General features: G+C 44.9%; 1 protein-coding gene across 2 annotated transcripts; it reads right to left on the bottom strand.

The window, feature by feature from the left end:
* Nucleotides 1–1,617: 1,617 nt before the first annotated feature.
* tnfrsf1a (tumor necrosis factor receptor superfamily, member 1a) lies at nt 1,618–11,519 on the bottom strand. 2 transcript variants are annotated; one of them, XM_086155736.1, is made up of 10 exons: nt 11,387–11,519; nt 8,909–8,995; nt 8,378–8,480; nt 8,162–8,287; nt 7,927–8,082; nt 5,187–5,265; nt 4,685–4,734; nt 4,205–4,353; nt 4,009–4,120; nt 1,618–3,453 (listed from the first exon to the last, which is right to left on the bottom strand). In XM_086155736.1, exons 2-10 carry the CDS (start codon nt 8,957–8,959, stop codon nt 3,161–3,163), a joined length of 1,119 nt encoding a protein of 372 aa, XP_086011862.1. In that variant the 5' UTR covers nt 8,960–8,995; nt 11,387–11,519; the 3' UTR covers nt 1,618–3,160. The 2 variants fall into 2 exon arrangements, with proteins under 2 accessions (XP_086011862.1, XP_086011861.1); XM_086155735.1 differs by lacking the exon at nt 11,387–11,519 and adding an exon at nt 11,142–11,341.
* Nucleotides 11,520–12,162: the final 643 nt, after the last annotated feature.

Here is a 12,162-nt window from a genome sequence, read left to right as displayed (position 1 = left end):
CCCTTGAAAAAGAGGCGGCTACATATAAAAGCACTGTAATTCCTGAACCCTTGCTCCAATTTGGATGTGAATACTCTAAAATTACAGCTGAAAGTCTGCACTTTAAGCCCATATTGATTGTATAATTGTATCCTGAATATGTTTTCGTTACCAGCGAAAATGACAAAACTTTTGTCAATGTCCAAATATTTCGGTGCCTAACTGTATTTTTACCAATATTCTATTCTCACGTTCTAAAAGGTACTCACCGTTTAAAATAACATAAGTAGCTTCGGTTGATGAGCTGGTCAGAGCATACGATACAGAACATCATGCTGTTGGTCACCACCCAAGAAAATGCTAATTTTACTGGAAAAAAATAATGCAAATAATAAATATGTAAAAATCTATACAAATCTAGAAAAAAAAGTTTGCAATACAGTGAGGAACTACTGTATTTCTAAGGCTAAAAACAGGAAAAATACAAAAAAATACAACCACAATTGCAAAATATAAATATAGAATATAATTATAAATTAAATGAAACGTATTTTATTTTCATTAGTCTTCCGGGAATTTCATTTTGAAAAAATTGCTACCCCTCACCTGTGCCTCACCCCTGCCCTTGGCTCGGTTGTAGGATCTTTTTGCATGCACCGGTAAGTTGGCAAGCTAACCCTTGCTAAAATAGCCTGCTAATACTAATATATCTGGAGAGCTAGTTTGTGAAGAAAGAGCCAACAATGAGACAACAGAAAGAAAATACTAAGAGTCCTTCATCGCAACAGGTGATTCACACAGTCTGCAACCACCCTTTATGGCACGTAGCGCATGTGCTAACAGCTAGCTAACGAAGCCACAAAACCCTAAAACCTACTTTGCCACAAGGAGACCAAGCACCCCTCCAACATCATACCTTGTGAGGTCCCAGCGTGACCGTGACAGCGACCAGAGTAGGAAATGCACTTGGGAGAGGTGCCGTCAACCATGTGGGAACATCTAATTGCAGGGCTCCCACTGATTCTGCATTTAAGTGAGTAGATATTGGTGTGATTATAGTCCCTCCCCTTGTCACAAAGTAGCGCAAAAAAACTTGGGGACTGCTGGTCTCAATGGTAGCAGATGTTGTTGTACCTGTAGGCACCTTTCAGAAGTTATGGTGCCTAGAGGTGCCTATGGTGCGCATCATGCTAACCGAAGGGGGACTATAAACTTTGGTTCATCTGGCTACAGATGACAGCTTCTTCTCTGGCTTCTTTTTGCATGATATAGCTCCCACTAGCCTTTGGGGATCAGATATTGAGCTGTGTTTACAGGCAGTGATTTCTGAGCCCTGATTCTGATAAAGTGCTGCCTATTTTGACCTTTGACCTCCTGATTCTCTGGCCCTTATGATACTATCCTACACAGTGGATGTTGAGATCTTCAATGTCATCGCTTATTTCTCCATTGAGGAGCATTTTTCTAGAATTTTTCCACCGCTTTTAGATGCGGGTTGTCGCAGATCAGCTAACTTAGAACCCGACAGCCCAGTCAGATCTTCGCGACAATGAAATAACTTGAAAAAAATTCTGTGAGCCTAAATTACCATGGAAACATTTACAGCAGAATAACATGGAGGACAAAACGACGCAAAGGGAGAATACAGCACAAAATTTATTATTTTCAAGATGCAAAGAAATAATACCTTAATAAAAGGTTTTTTGACAATTATAAACATGAGGATCTCAAAAAAGGCAGGAATTCTACACTACATCATGAAATATGGAGTTTTTTTACATTAGCACCGATAAATTGAGAAATCCGCCTCAGCTTCCGTTAGCAATAAGGAATGCAGCAATAACTGCCGCAATGTGCAACAGAAAAGAAGATGAAATCATTTTGGAGGATGATGATATCACTGTCAGTCGCCATTGACGACAACTCTGTCAGGGAACAGCCAGCAGGCAGTTATTTTCCCCTTTTAAACAAGTTAAATCTAATGGCAGATGTTTCACGCACACGTTAAAACACACCTTGGTCATTCCTTTGTTTCATTAGTTGCAAATTGCAATGGTGCGTCCAGCAGCAGGGTCCTCCCTGCCACTGGACACTTCTTGGTTTTATTCCCCTTATCCGCTCTCGTGAGGCACTCAGTGGAGACGATTGACAGTTTGGCCTCACAGGAAGTGGGTGGGCTTCCTTAAAAAAATCAATACTTAACCAAGAAAAACAAACAGCAAGTCAGACGATTAGCAACAATACCAGAGCTATATGGTGGAACAGAGTCAAGGGACGGCCCCCGTTGTTGGCTCGCAGGGGACTGCTACCCCTGGAGTGTAGCAGCCTCAGGATGCCTCTCGCTCATGGACCAGAGCAACTGGATCGCACCCCTTTGTGCCAGGCAACCAGGGGACAGCTCCCCTTCGTGTCTAGCAACCAGGGGATAGCTACACTTGATGGCTAGCAGCCTGAGGATGCCTCCCCTTGATGGCTAGGAGCTACATAACAGCTTCCTCAGTGGCTAGCAACCAGGGTGCAGCTCCCTTTGGTGGCTAGCGGCCCGGGGATGGCTGCTGCTGGCTCGACAGTTTGTTCAATTTACATGAAAACTCTGGAACCGACTGAGTTGAGAAACAAGAAAGAAAAAAAAATCCATACATACATATGTATCGATATCTATATATATATATATATATATACACACTCATATATTAAAACTCTACTGTCATCCATACAGGCTCTGTCCATTAAGGCCATTGTCATCCTCTGAAACCGACTGAGTTGAGAAACAAGAAAGAATAAAAATCCATACATACATATATATCGATATCTATACATATATATATATACACACTCATATATTAAAACTCTACTGTCATCCATAAAGATTGTCATTTGATTAAAGTGAATAAAAACCAGAAGACTATTGCGGGAAGACTATTCAATATGAAAACAAGATTTCAAAAAATATACTGATATGTAGCTGACAGGTAGTAGTTCAATAAAGTTGGTGCCCCTCAGTTGGTTGGTCTCAGTAGTTTGACTCCCTTGTCCAATGAGGACTTAATGCTTCGTGGTACTAAGACTTGGATCCATTTCACTAGGTTCCCTGTCCCTGACCCCCCCCCAGGTCTCTGAAGACAACAGCACTTTGTTCTGCCTGTGCCATGGGTCTTTTCTACAGGCGGCAATGCCGCATCTACTGGATGCCATACAGCACCTCCAGCTCCTCAGCCGCCCGAATCAGATGAATCTCTCTCAATTTGCCCGTCAGCTTGTGCAGGAGCATCTTCTCGACCTCGCCTTGCCTGGTGGGGGACAAGGATGCCCCCTCCACCCATGTCTTAAACATGTGGTAATGGGCCTCCTTGCTATGCCGGTAGTCCATCTCCGCCCGGTCGATCACGGTGTCCGGCACACCCAGGGAGCGCACCAACTGCTTCACCTGCCCGACGGAGACCAGTTCCAGTACCTTGTAGATCAGCTGATGCACTGCAGGGGACGGGAAGCAGAGCCAGCGATAAGCGTACTGAGATTTTGGGTGTTTTTCAGAAGAGCTCTCATTTCTGCATTCGGATGAAGACATTAAGCCACCGGCTCTCCTTTGGTTGAATGAAGATCAGCAATTCGACCTCATGTTGGCAGCGCATCGCTGATGAGCGGATACCGTCATGCGCTCGTGCCAGCAGGACGTGCGGGATCATGCAGATCTGACCAATCCAGTCACAGAACCAGGGGCGTGTTGGACCATTACAGCATGTCGACGAGCATCTGGTGGCGCGCGGTTTTCAAGCCAAGTGATTGCAGCAGTTCCGAATTGGTTGAACATCGAGATCGATCACACCCACTATCAGGCTCAGCGCTGCGCGACTGCGATTCCAGTTCTGCCACCATGACTACGACCTCAAATAGGCATCGCAGTCATACTTCTAACTTAACTTTTTTTTTTTTCATTAAATACAAGCGAGTGGCCAGATTGGAAAACACGGAGCACCACCTTCCGCCCTCGCTCAAGTTTTCAAGCTCCAGGTTAAATCACACACTCACTTTTGACCTCCAGGGGGACACAGTCTGGTAGGTTCAAGGGCTCGCCTTCCCCCCCGCAGACTGGAGGAGGCGCCTCTACACAGTCGTCGCCCGAGGGCTCCACGTTTATGACCTTGGATGGGAAAACAAAGCCATGACATCACAACCACTTAACTGATGAATCCAAGACCGGAGAAAGAAACGGCCAACAACTCACCTCGTATTTGTCGGACTGGGAGCCAGGCAGCAGGGACAACTTCTTCTCAAGGCTCTTCTTGGTGGCAAAATGGGTGATGACGATCAGTAGCACCATTATCACAGTGAAAGAGGCCACCAGCCCAGCTACGACGTTGATCAGAGGATGATCTATAGAAGGGGAAGGCATTCTAAGAACCGTCCAGATCCAAGACAATGACAAAACTTCTTTGGTGAGTCAATATCTGACTACCGGTTCAATGTGGCCATCTGCGCACGACGCTCTAAAGCATTAATTTGTTCATTCATCATCACACGCGGCGAGAGTCGATCCCTGCTGACGAGGGACGAGTTAGCGTTTAGTCACTGAGCCACACAGGGGGACATCCAACCATTCGCCCTCTCATTCACACCTACTGCCAATACAGATTCCTCCGTGAACCAGGCCAGTTCTGAACAGAACACCAGTCCTTCTCTTCAAATTAAAAGCTGCCCGCCTCACCTTTGCAAGTCGTAAGGGACTCCGTGCAGACGCCGGTCGACTGGGAATACCTGCATACAGACAGGAATCAGGAGGAGTTAGTGGGCTATCTGAAGGGGAACTGACCAACGAGAAGGCTGTAAACGGCACTGTCAATCAAGGGCGCTAGCTTTGTTTTATTTGCTTATTTTTTTTAATCAAATTATGTCAGACAGGCTTTTTTTGCTTAATTTTAACTATGAAATTTGTCAGATTTGGTGTAAAATCATTTCCTGTCTCATAATTATTCAGGATTTTTCTGTGCCAAACAAGGTTTACCTCATGGAATCTATCGAAATACAAGATTTGTGCAAAGACTGGTTTGAATTTTGAAATCATTGGTGAGCGCTTATTGGGAAAATCATAGTAAAGAGACCGTTGCTATTGGAACTGAATAGCTGAGCAAGCTCAGGTTTCGCATCACCAGTTTCATTTCTACAAAACGACTTCCTTTGCGATGCTGACACAGCGCTGGTTTACTCACTGCAGAGATGGAACGCACTTCCCTTTGTGCCTGTAGAAGTTCTCCTTGCAGTCACACACTGTGTCCTTCTCTGCGGAACCTGGAACCAAACCACACAACAACATTGAGCTTCCTTTTTTCTTCTTGCCCCTTTTTGTCCTGTATAAAGTCCTGCCAATTTTCATATAATTTCTCATTTCTAAAAAAATCTCCTCTCCACATTTAGCTAAAATAGAAAAGTATTCTCTCGTTTACTATGCAGAATCTTCTTGCTAATTTTAAAATAATATCTTGAAAAGGTGGGGGCTTCCCTCCTCGTGGTGATTGCGTGTCACAATGATCTCAAGGAGCTATGTTGTCGGGGGTTTTATGCCCCTGCCAAGGTCACCCAAGGCAAGCGGGTCCTGGGTGAGGGACCAGACAAAGCATGACTCAAGGAGACCCCACTGAAGAAAAAATAAAATGGAGCTGGTTTTCCATTGCCTGACGCAGGTCACCGCGGCCCTTCCCCAGAGCCAGGCCTGCGCCAATAGGCCCAAGAGGGCAACATGGGTCCCCTTTCCTTTGGGCTCACCACCCATCGGGGCCATGGGGATTGGGTGCTATGTGAGCTGGATGGAGGCCAGAGCAGGGGACCTTGGCGATCCAATCCGTGGCTGCAGAAGTTGGCTCTAGGTACAGGGAATGTTACCTCTCTGGTGCGTAAGGAACCTGAGCTAGTTCACGAGGCTGAGAGGTTCCGGCTGAATATTGTCAGACTAACCTCGACTCAAGGTTTGTGCTCTGGAACCAGGCCCCTTGAGAAGGGTTGGACTCTTTTCCAATTTTGAGTGAGAGGCGCCGGACAGGTGTGGGCACATTTACTGTCCCCCAACTCTGCGCCTATATGTTGGGGTTCAACCCAGTGGACGAGAAGGTAGCCTCCATCCACTTTCGGGGCTGACGGACAGGTTCTGACCCTGTTGTGTGTGCCTATGTAACCTACAGCAGTTCAGACTGCCCACACTTTTTGGGGTCCCTAGAGGGGCTGCTGGAGAACACTTCTGCCTGGGACTCCCTCGTCATACTGGGGGACTTCGATGCTCACATGGGCAGCAACAGCAAGACCACATTTCAATGATAGACGTGGTCGTACGTAGTTATAGTTGTGGTCGTATCATCAGAATTAAGGCCACATGTTCTGGACAGTGGGGTGAAGAGAGGTACGGAGCTATCAACTGATCACCATCTGGTGGTGACTTGACTCAAATGATAGGGGAGGACGTCAGTCAGACCTGGGGAACCCAAACGCATTGTGAGGGTCTGTTGGGAACGTCTGGCGGAGTCCTCTGTCAGAAAGAGTTTCAACTCCCACGTCTGGCAGGGCTTCGACCACATCCCGGGGGAGGCGGGGGACATTAAGTCAGAGTGGGCCATGTTCTTGCCGACATTGCTGAAGTGGCAGTTGTAGCTGTAAGGTGGTCGGTGACTGTCGAGGCGGTGACTCCTGAACCCGTTGGTGGACCACAGCGGTGAGGGATGCCGTCAAGCTTAAGAAGGAGTTCGACCAAGCCTTTCTGGCCTGTGGGCCTCAGGAAACAGCCGACGGGTACCGGCTTTGGAGTGGACTCTGCTATTTCTGGGGCTGAAGTTAGAGAGGTTGTCACAAAGCTCCTCGGTGGGGGGGGCCCAGGAGGAGGACGAGATCTCCCTTAAGGCTCTGGATGTTATGGGGCTGTCCTGACTGTCATGCCTCTACAGCATCGCGTAGAAGACAGGGGCAATGGTACTCGATTGGCAGACTGAGGTGGTGATCCTCCAATTCAAAAAGGGGGATTGGAGGCTGGGCTCCAACTACAGGGGGATCACACTCCTCAGCCTCCCTGGAAGGGTCTACTCAGGGTCATTGGGAATGAGGGTCGTCGAACCTCAGATCCAGGAAGATAACCTTTTAAAGTTATCTCTCGATTAGTTCTGATTAATTCATGCCTAACTGGGGAACAATTTATGGCTCTTTTTTAGATCATATCCCAGTAATTTTTTGGTAATTGTTAATTTTGAAATAATCCATTGGTTACTTTTATACTTTCCTTTTCATCTCAAAATAATCTTGTAATTACAAAATATAGTTTTTATTTTTTTGCTCATTTCAAAATAGTCTCCAAACTGCAACTAAACAGCTTTTGCTAGATTCAAAATAATCTTGCAATTACTTTGATATAGTTTTATGGCTATACTCCAAATAATCTCTTGATAACTTGTCAATACCTTCTTGCTAATTTCAAAACACCCTCTTGATTATTTTCTTATAGTTTCTTGTTAATTTTCAAATACTCTCATAATTACTTTCATTTACAGAATTTTCTTCTCATTTCAAAATAATCTTGCAATGACTTGTAAATCGCTTCTTGCTAGTTTCAAAATAATCACTTCATTACATTCATATACTTTTCTGTCAAAATAGTCTCTTGATAACTTGAAATTAGCTTCTTGCTAGTTTCAAAATGCAATCATGATTACTTTCAAATAGATTTTAGGTAATTTCAAGATAATCTCATAATTACGTTCATATAGTTGCCTGATAATTTCAAAATAAATTCTTGCTCACGTTTATATGAGCTCTTTCTAATTTTCAAATAATCTCTGCCACTCTTTGGGCAAACTATGCTTATGTTATCTATTTTATATTTCCTGCTTATGTTTTTTTTTTTTATTATTTCTATGTAAGACGGTGGCCCTATAACACGCTCTCCAGGTCTCCTCGGTTGTTCTCCAGACTCACAGTTCTCTTTCACAGTCTCGTTGATTCCACACGTGCTGCACAGGAGACAATCGAATGCTTTGGAATCAATGTGGTACTTGAAGCGACCGCTCATGCAGCCGCAGACCCTATTCCTAGTTGCCTTGCATTTGGACACTTCTACCAGGAACTTGGAGGCTGTGGAAGGAACAGGAGCGATTTAAGGGCGGGGAAAGCCAGAGATTCGGGTATAGAAAACCGAAACAAAGTTAGGTACCATTGCATGTGCTGCAGCTGAAACACTTTTTAGAGTAGTTGTTCTCGCTGAGGTAGGTGTTGTTGGGACACTGCGAACAGTTGCTCCTCTGGCCGGGCGCCTGGCACTCTGCTTTCAGCATGTAACCTGTCAGTCACATGACCATGCATGAGGCGCAGACAGGGGCAAGTAAGTGGTCACCGCGGCGTCAGTGAGAAGTAAGTGCATTTTTCATACCCGCTGGGCATTTGTTGCAACAGATTTTATCTTCGGTCTCATAATCTGAGCTGGGACATTTCCGGTACTCCTGAATGAACGGCACTGTGGGTCCAAACAGACTCTGAGACAGAGGACAATGTCAAATCAGCATTGCTGGCTTCCCTCATTTAAAAATACATCAACTAAAAAAAGCATTTCACTGAATTTACAGTGATTTTTTTCTATCAATTACTTCCTTTTTAACTGGGGTTGAAATCATTTTTTTGCTAAATGTATTTTAAAATGTTTAAGGTAATTTCTTAAAACATTTTCTATTTGTATTTTTTTTACTTTTACATTTCAAAAATCATTTCAAAAATCAATTCCCAGTTATTATTGTCAAGCTATATTTTTTTCGGATTATTCTGCCTAGTCAATGTTTGAGATTTTTTTTCCAAAAACACCGCAATCAGATGTGAAAGACAAACTTGTCTCAAATCTGTCGCGATCAGTTAACCATAAGCCCCAGTTTCGTTATCAGTTAAACAGATTATAATGTTGGTTTCTTACAGCGAGCAGCAGGCCAAAAAGGGCCGCTGTGCCGGGTCTCCAGTGGTCCATCGCCTTGCTGGAATGGGTCAATCCATCCTAGGTGACCTGAGATGATAAAACAAAACTTGATGAAATGATTAATTTAAATAGATGGGGATGGGGTGCATGGAGGGACAACCCCAGATGACATCGTGGTTCTGCCTGGACAGGTCATCTGGGTCAATCACACATGGAGAACGTCCGACCATTCTCACCTACAGTCAAATTTAGCGGATTCTTCCCCTGCCTCGCTGCTTCTCACCAAAAGTCCATTTGAGGCTTTATCAGTCCCGTACAATCACAAACACACTGCAGTTGGAGAGGAAGTGGAGGCATGTGCACGGGGGGTGGGGGTGTCAAGAGTGAAACAGAAAGAGTCCCGGATAGGGACAAAAGTAATGTGTTTTTGTACTTTGCCACAGACGGGAAAGACCTGATGGAATGTCAATGCCAACAACAACTTCAACTTCCTCCTCAATTCCTAAAGACTTGACTCATAACGTTCTTTCAATCCGAAAGAACTGTTTAGCGGAGAGTTAAATAAAAATATTTGCCAAACATAAGCCCAGGCGAGACTCTGATCAGGGGAACGCGTGACGTTTGACCCCGCCACCTTAACGGGAAGGTCAGTGGTTCGATTACTAGCTCCTGTCAAAGTGTCCCTGGACGGGACAAACTTATAAAAGCCGTCAGATTGGGCTAATCACATTTCTTTTTTTGAGAAAGCTTAATGTTTGCACTCGGCTACCCCCTAGTTATGCAGCCGTGGGCTTTCTAGGCTGGAGGATTTCCCCTGATGCACTTCTCCCATTCCTCCCGTGCTTCCTGCACTGATGTCCCTTCATCGGTTCCTTACTGTGCTTCTGTGTATCACACTAACGTGACATAGGACAACTGCGTTGTGATGGGACGAATCCGACCTGACTTGATTTGAGCTCTGGGTGAGGGGCGGTCTTCTGGCTCGATCGGTTTGGGTAGGATTTATTTGGTGATGAAACAACTGGAATATATTAGCAAGCGTTTTGCTAATTCCGCTAGCAGTGGCGTTTTCTGTCGGCCTACGCTCCACGGGAGCTCCGGGGTCAGGGTTCCAGGTCAGTGGACGACAAAAGTCCCCTGGGTCCATTTGTGTGTCTCTGACAGACCCGCTTGTCCAACTTAATGCTTGAAAAAAAACACGATCTATCATTTGGCAGGTTCCTGGGTCGACCCAGAAGGCCGCCCACATTGAGATGGGATCTGTTCAAGGTTTCTGCACCAGTAAACCTTTTTTTTTTCCTTTTTTCTGTGTGTGTGTGGGGGGGGGTCAATTCAAGAAGTGCCATTTGACAACTATGTTGTCATTTGGCACCATCAAATCTGCCTTGACTTTGTTTATATGATCAATAGTAGTTGTACACTATTTTATTGGTCCAACAGTGGCGAAATGGGTAGAACATTGCATTGCACAGAACAGTGCATTGGTGGAACAAACAACAATATTTAAAAGATTAATTACAGAACTGTTTACAACATGGATTCACCAATGCAACTTACTCAGAATAATAACAGAATCATAGTCAAATAGTAACAAGATGTGAAAATAGTGCATCTGAGGAAGTAAATAAGTTTTTTTAACCACTTTGTCACATTTTTTGTTCATTGCTCCTTTTAAATCTTCATTTTGTGTATATATATATGATAATCACCTTATATAAAATGTATAATATCATAAAGACATACCATTATCCTAAAATTGAAGACTATTATTATTATCATTATTCCTATAAAAATTAAAAAGTAGTCGCAGTATTTTACTGTCAAGGTACAACAAATGGTAATCGAAAAACGACAAAAATCTAAAAATGACAAACGACAAAAATCTAAAAATGAAAAGTAATGAAAATACTTTTATTTTGTTGTTGGACTCACGTCCGCGTAGTTCTTGTATCAGACGGATTTTCTTTGCAGATACAAAAAAAAATTTTTTCTTCTTTTGTCCTTCTGACGGGAAACTCTGGAAATCGGCGACTCGACGTTTTTTTTTTTTTTTTTTTTAGCTGCCGTGTGAAAAAACAATCCACCTCAGTTCTCGGAACCGGAAAGCGGCGGTGAGAAGCCTAAACACCGGGCCGGTCCGACCGGTCGGGGTTACGATTCGACTCGAATCCCCGTACGACGGGACGACGACGCCTCGCCGCCCGCCTCCGCGTCACCGACAACCGAAACTCACCTGGGTAGACGCCGGGCCGGGCGGACGGAGTCACTTCACCTCCATTCCACCGCGACGGTTCGGAAGTTAGATCCGGTTGAAAATAAAGAAACAAGCGAATAAATTGAACAAACTAAATAAGAAAAAACAACATACTTTCAGACGGCGGAGACGGAGGACAACCGGTGGCGAAACAGAGGCGCGAGCGCGGGGGGCGGGGCTAGCCGGGAAACCGAAGCCGTGTTACCCGAAGAGCTCGTGCTCACCGTCACGTAACCGGAAGAGGCGCCTGTTCTCCTGCAGAGCACCGGCGGGGATCACAACAATCCGGATGGATCGATCGATCGATCGATAGATAGACAGATCCCCATCTTGCATTTATGTTGCAAGGAAACCTTTTATTTTGAAGAAAGTGAGAGTAATCAGCTGCTCTTGGGCTGCAGTCCACACAAAGGGTCAGAGGTGAAGGGAAGTGTCTCGGATTTTGCGGAGTCTCAGGGCCGACGGTCACATGCACACAGCAGGAAACGATTTGCAGCGACCCTGCAGGAGAAAAACACTTCCTCTAGCTTGGAGACAAAATATTCTTGAGGGTTCCAGACTTCCTCCTTTTACTGTATGTGTGTCTGTGTGTCTGCATTGTGCGTGGTTGTGTGTTTGTTGTGTAGGTGTATGCTGTGTGTGTCAGTATGTGTGCTGCATGGTGTGCAGATGTGTTAGCCTATGTGTGTGTTTGCAAGTTTGTACATGCATTGCGTCTGTGTGTGTGTGTGTATGCGGTGCATGGTGTGTGGTGCAATGTGTTGCTGTGTTTTTGTGTGTGTGTGTACATGCACTGTTTGTGTGTGCAGTGCATTGAGTGTGTGTATGAGTGGGTTTGTCGTGCATTGTGTGCGCGTGTTGGTCCGTATGAGGTTGTGTGAGTGTGGCTTTTTGTGCATTGGGTATGCTGTATATGTGTGTGTGTATTGTGTTTGTTTGAGTTTGTGTGGTGCATGGTGGGTAGATGTGTTAATGTATATGTGTGTTTGCGAGTTTGTAC

The sequence above is a fragment of the Fistularia commersonii genome, chromosome 11, assembly GCF_037954325.1.
Source record: "Fistularia commersonii isolate RoL2024-O1a breed Wild chromosome 11, RoL_Fcom_v1.0, whole genome shotgun sequence".
Classification (NCBI taxonomy): Eukaryota; Metazoa; Chordata; class Actinopteri; order Syngnathiformes; family Fistulariidae; genus Fistularia; species Fistularia commersonii.
Note: the sequence above shows the minus strand (reverse complement) of the source record. Positions and strands in the feature narration are given on the sequence as shown.

Coding starts and splice junctions, on each gene's coding strand:
- tnfrsf1a (XM_086155736.1), bottom strand. CDS start 8,959: ATGGACCACTGGAGACCCGGCACAGCGGCCCTTTTTGGCCTGCTGCTC. Junction 5,266..7,926: donor CGAGACTGTGAAAGAGAACT/GTGAGTCTGGAG, acceptor GTTTGGTTCCAG/GTTCCGCAGAGAAGGACACA. Junction 3,454..4,008: donor TGTCCCCCTGGAGGTCAAAA/GTGAGTGTGTGA, acceptor CGTCCCCTGCAG/TGCATCAGCTGATCTACAAG.